Source organism: Otolemur garnettii, unplaced genomic scaffold (assembly GCF_000181295.1).
Source record: "Otolemur garnettii isolate 467f Iridium unplaced genomic scaffold, OtoGar3 scaffold00007, whole genome shotgun sequence".
NCBI lineage: Eukaryota > Metazoa > Chordata > Mammalia > Primates > Galagidae > Otolemur > Otolemur garnettii.
Genome location: NW_003852402.1, coordinates 9493902 through 9499667, shown reverse-complemented (window position 1 = coordinate 9499667; position 5766 = coordinate 9493902). Strand labels below are relative to the sequence as shown.

General features: G+C 41.4%; 1 protein-coding gene across 2 annotated transcripts in view; it reads right to left on the bottom strand.

Moving 5' to 3' along the window:
* The window catches only part of DDX17 (DEAD-box helicase 17), a 23417-nt gene extending 18107 nt beyond the window's left edge, over window positions 1-5310 (bottom strand). For both annotated transcript variants that reach the window (XM_003783204.2, XM_012801168.1), the window contains exons 1-2: window positions 4921-5310; window positions 385-535 (exon numbers count right to left, since the gene is read on the bottom strand). In XM_003783204.2, the coding sequence (XP_003783252.1) occupies window positions 385-535; window positions 4921-4970 (201 nt within the window). In that variant the 5' untranslated portion in view covers window positions 4971-5310. The remainder of the gene's footprint in view (window positions 1-384; window positions 536-4920) is intronic.
* Between the last annotated feature and the right edge of the window lie 456 nt (window positions 5311-5766).

Sequence of the window (5766 nt, the reverse complement as noted above, 5' to 3'; positions counted from 1 at the left end):
CGGGCTGGGGATTCGAACCCGCCACCTTAGGTGTACGTGGCTGGCGCCTTAGCCGGTTGAGCTATAGGCGCCGAGCCAATGCCAGTATTTCTTATTTATATTTTACTTATAGATGAAAAGATATGACCTAATATATAGCACACAGTTGAGTCAGGCATAATAAGCAGGTTGGGAAGTATAATCAACAAATGATAAAGCAATATACTACGTCCATCTTACAAGTATCAGCAGTCTTAGTAAGAATGTAAAAAAAGTTATCACTTTAGAATAAAACACAAAACACCAAGAGCAGATTATCAGTAAACTCTAGCTAGTAAGTCTGTTTGGTTCATTAATCTGCATGCATATATACAACCAGTGAAACACATATACAGAAAAACTTACTGGAGTCAGCCTTGCTACTTCTGGATGTTCCACATAAAAGTTCTTCTCAAACTTGGGGAGCTCACTCAAATCCCATTTCTTTTTACGTAAACGCTCCCCAGGATTACCAAATTTCTTGGGGGGAAGGCCACCACCACCTCTTGCTCCAAATCTAGAAACATCACAAGTTTTAGTTCATTAGTATTTTGAAAGTAATATATCTAAGTACCAGAAAAATATGCAACAAGAGTCTTAGAAAATTTAAAATTCTGTATTTAGATAAATATATCATGGGAATAACCACAGGTTGTGGAACTGGACAAGATTTAAATTTTGAATTCTACCGCTTACTGGATGATTTGGAGCAAATTTACTAAACTTCTCCACACTCAATTTCCCCTCCAAAGTACAGAATACTAATCACCCATTTCAGAGATTACTATAAAAATGAAATGAATTAGATTGTATAATTTTAAAGCACTCTGGCTTTAAGTGATGGCATAGTAAACAGTACAAGCTAGCATTACTGCATTCAGTCATTTACCAAATAGTAAATGTACCAACTACATACCAGTCAGTTGTGCTGGAAACATTAAAGTGAATAAAATAGACTCAAGCCTCTACTCTTGTGTAACAAACAGGTAAAAAAAGACATTATTTTAGACTTAAATTAAGGGAGAAATTATATTCCAAGAGAAGGAGAAAAACACATTCCACATAAATTCCCCAAACTTAGAATATCTTCTTGGATTCCTTCCCCCTTTAAACTATGATGAGCATCCTACTGTCTGCTAATCTAAGAAAAACTACCTGGACCTGTAAAGAACTGGTGGGCTGATCTTCATCTTTGGTTTATGCTAATAAGACAGCCAGAACAAAGACATCCAGACTTTTCTTACTCCAAGCCCCCACCTTTACTATCTCCCTTTTGTTCCCAGGCAAATGGTACTATGGATTTACAGAAGAAACCATTATTAATAAGCCTTATCTAAGGTTTTTAAAACTCAAACTCAACAGATTACTTATAACTTTGTCTTTTTATACACCCTTTACAATAGGCAAGCTCAAATAAAATACACATATGGCCCGCCACTAGCCAAACCTGAAAGGTACATTAGAAGCTTTTCCTAGAAAAATCCAAACACTTTAAGATGGACTTCATTCCCCTATTTCAATCTACATAAAGTATAGGGCTTTGTTTTAGTATTCAAATTGTATACAGCATCTTTTCACCCCATTTCCTTACTTCTGGTAAAACACTGAACTGAACACCAATTTTCCCACTCTAACCCACTTAATACACCACCCTGTACAAAGTTTCACTTTACAACTGACAGGCAGCAGATATGTAACACTTTTATAAAGGACCTCAATTTCCTGCAATTCAAAGCATCAGAACTCTGGCTTAACCAACTAGGTATTTCTTTAAATACAAACATACGAAGACAGTAGAAAATTTTACTGCAATCATGGGGTATCTATACTCAATAGGCAGAACTTTGGATAATTCCATTTATAATACTGCTGAACAGTAAGAGGAACAGGAAAAGAACATAGCATATGGACAAACATATCAATGACATCTTTAATATACCTCAGGCTTAAGGTGAGCAGACCATAAAAGGCCACCTCAATTCCACCCCCTCCCATAAAGCACTAACCCATTTTCAAGTAAGGTACTATTGAAGAAATACAAAGTCTTTACACTGTAAGTCTTGCAAATCATAGAATAAAAATGACCAAAACTCAATTTTGAGTTTATACCTAATGCAGATAAATTTACGTAGTTCCTAAAAGGTGATATTCCATTGCTACTGCTGCATTCCAATGCTACCTAACTAATGCTCTACAAAGAGAAAATAAAGCCCCAAACTAATGCTCCTAAAGGAGAAAATAAACTTGTCAAGGTAAGCTCTCTTTACACTAGTCTGTGCTTAAAGATACAAGTGGAACAGTTCTTAGAAAACATGCTGCATTCCATGTTTGCTGACCTCAAAATTCAAAAGAGCTTTCTATCCTTGTGTAAATTTTAAGCATATTTATAACAGGCTTTAAAAATGCACATACCCTAGCTCGGTGCTAGCCACACACATCAATACTGGTGGGTTTAAGTCCAGTCCAGGCCTGCTAAACAACAATGACAAGTGCAACCAAAAAATAGCCGGGCATTGTGGTGGGCGCCTGTAGTCCCAGTTACTTGGGAGGCTGAGGCAAGAGAATCCCTTGAGCAACATAGTGAGACTCAAAAGAGTTACAAACAAACAAAACAAAAAACCACATCCTACTCCCTAGTATATTATGCTGCTCATTTTTAGCTTGTCAGTAATAACAGCTTAATACAGCTTTACAATAAATTCAGGTTTGAAGATGCATATAACACGCAAAATCATTCTATTTTAAATGTGTAACGTGTATCATTTTGCACTATCCGATGTAGATACACTGACCTCACCCCATTTCCTTTTCAAAGTAATAATCACCTTCAGCTGTGAAAATAGCAATTCAAGTAAGAAAAATGTCATGGCTAGGCAGAGTACACACAGACCTTTTAAAAGAATACTGTTTGTTTGAAACAATTTGTTTTTTCCACAGTCTCACTTGGTCACCCTCAGTAGAGTTCTGTGGCATCGTAACTCACAGCAACCTCAAACTCTTGGTGTCAAGCAGTCCTTGTCTCAGCCTCCTGAGTAGCTGGGACTACAGGCACTCACCACAACGCCAGTTTATGAAATGAATTCTTGAAGCTCTTTTTATAAAAAGTCATCTAATACTCGAAAAGTCAGTAAGGGATAAACTAAGTACAAATCAGTAATTCACTTTCGTCTCTTCAAGTAATTTTCCTGGAAATACTAAACCAAACACTCACAGTAAAAAAAAAAAAAAAAACAACAGTAAAGTATCCTGAGTGCTTCCATGTGTCTATTTCAAATTTATAACTCTCATTCTAAGTACCTTGAATTTTCTTATCATTCCCTTGGTTTCTATAGTTTTGTTAAATTTGCATATATCCTTGGAAATGTGTTGCCCTAGCATGACTTGTTTTTTCACTTAACGCTTTTGAGTCACACCCATGTTCATCCATTTTTTTTCACTACTGTATTATATCCAGTTGTACGAATATCCACAATTTATCTAGACATTTGAGTTGTTTCCAAGATCCTGTTGTCATGAACAATGCTGATATGTAACATTTGTACACGAATTCTGAAGCGAGTGTGTGAGGATTTCTTCTAGGTCTCACAGTGTAAAGCTTTCCTGGGTTATTTTCAACTTTACTAGAATTTGTTAAACTTTTTCTCAGTGATTGTACTGAAATTTACTTCTAAACTTAGCTATACTGTGAAACACTAAGTAAACATCCCACTCCCAGCCGTCCAAATTTAACACTAACACTTTCCTTTCTAATATGGCATAAATAAAAATAATTCTTATTTTGTAAATTGATAACTTTAGTGTTCGTGACTAGTTAAGACTGGTATTTGTGTATCTGCACCACAAAAGATAAAAATGTTGTAAGAGACTAACATTAACACCTACTACAATAAGACGAGTCTCTTAATTCCTAGAACACAGCAAAGGTACCCTCATCTTCAGATGAGGAAACAGGCTCACAAAGGTTAAGAATCTTACCCAAAGTCATACGTATATATTAAGAAGTGTGTCACATTATTCTTTTCCCACAGACAGTACTTTCAGAACTAAAACGGTGACAGCAAAAACAAAAAAATGTATCTCTTAAGCGACGTCTTCGTTCAGTTGACGTTAAAATTTAAATCTCAATGTATGAGAGATTATCGGGTTTAATCCCGCTTAACTTCCAATCCAACAACTGTGGCATTACAATACCAAACTTTCTAACTGGGCCGAGAAATTAATGCTGCAGAGAGAGAAATTAGAAAAAAAGACCTAAAAATAAACAAATATGTATACACACACACACATCATATAACTATACTCATGACCAAAAAACCCCTCGCTTCCCAAACACTATTATATAGATTACAAGTAAATCCGTTACTTTATTTTCCAATGTGAGAATTTAAAGCCCTTTCTGAAATTAGTAAATTGGATTTTTGGACCCCAAGCCCCATTAACAGTGATCTAAAAAGAGAAAACCTAAAGGAAAACATTTCCCTTGGGGTTTTCCTAGGCTGAACTCTATCTAGTTTCTCGAAAACATCCGTATTTTCCCGATGAATGTCAAAGCCCAGTCATCAGATAGTCTCCCCGAAGCGCCCCGGCTCAAAAGCCGGGATACGAGGCCAGGCTGCGGCCTGCAGCGACCGGGCCGCCCCTACCGCGCCCCTCGGCGCTTGGCCGGGTCGCGCCACGACGATCGTCCGCAAGGAGAGGCCTGGCGTCGCCAAGCTGCCGCCCGCCAGGTCCCCAGTGACCCCGGGGCCGAAGGCTGCACACAGAACTGTACATATGCCACGAGTCGCCTCGCCTCCTGCAGTGGGACCTAGACTGCCAGGCCCGCAGGCAGCTCAGTCTCCTCGGGAACTAACTGCCCCCGCCCGACGTGCACACAGGACCTCTCCCCTCCCCCTCCCTTACCCTCCACGGTCACGATCCCGGTCCCGGTCCCCAAAGCCGCCTCCGCGCATGGTCCCAAACGGATAGAGATCTGGGAGCGGGGCACGGATGGCCGCGCTCGGGAGGGCCTGCGGCTCCGGTCTGGTGACGACCGATGGCGGCGGCGCCTCCGCTACTGGGGCGGCGGCAGGCGCAGCGCTCTCTCGCTCCGACGCGCTGTCTCCCGTCGCAGACGCCACCGTCGCCGCCTCTCTCGTCGGAGACGGGAGCAAAACAGAGAGAATCGGGGATATAAAAACGGTGGGAAGGTCTGGCTACGCTCAAACCCGGCAGTGCCCCGGCTTAGGCGTCTCCTTCCTTCCCAGCGACTGCACAAAATGGCGGCCGCCGCTGAGTCCGCTCCAACTTAACGCTACGTACGTCGGAGACGATACGTAAACAACGCCTCAGAATAGCCCGAGGGCTCCGTGGTGTGCTACGGAAATTCTCTGAAGCATTTTACGTCAGTTCCGGAGATGGGTGTACATTGCAGTCCGTAGAGGAAAAAGAAAATACGGAGCAGGCGTAGAATTCTCGCTCCACCTGAACTAGAACGTGGTGGGGAGGGGTAAGAGCCTCCGGTGCGACGTAACATTCTTTGCATCCAGAGCAGACCCTCTGTTGTGAAGATGCGCAGTGTGCGTAACGCATTCTGTTTAGAGAATAGAGCGTTTTGCCGGATTCCGACCGCGGGACAGAACCCTGGGCTGGTTTGTGCAAGTTGCTTTGCAGACACAGTAACCGACCCCCGTGTTACAGTGGACGAATTTCGGGGTCTCTTAGTAGCAGGAGCCGGGAGGGTCTTCAAGGTGCCTGGCTAACTCGCCT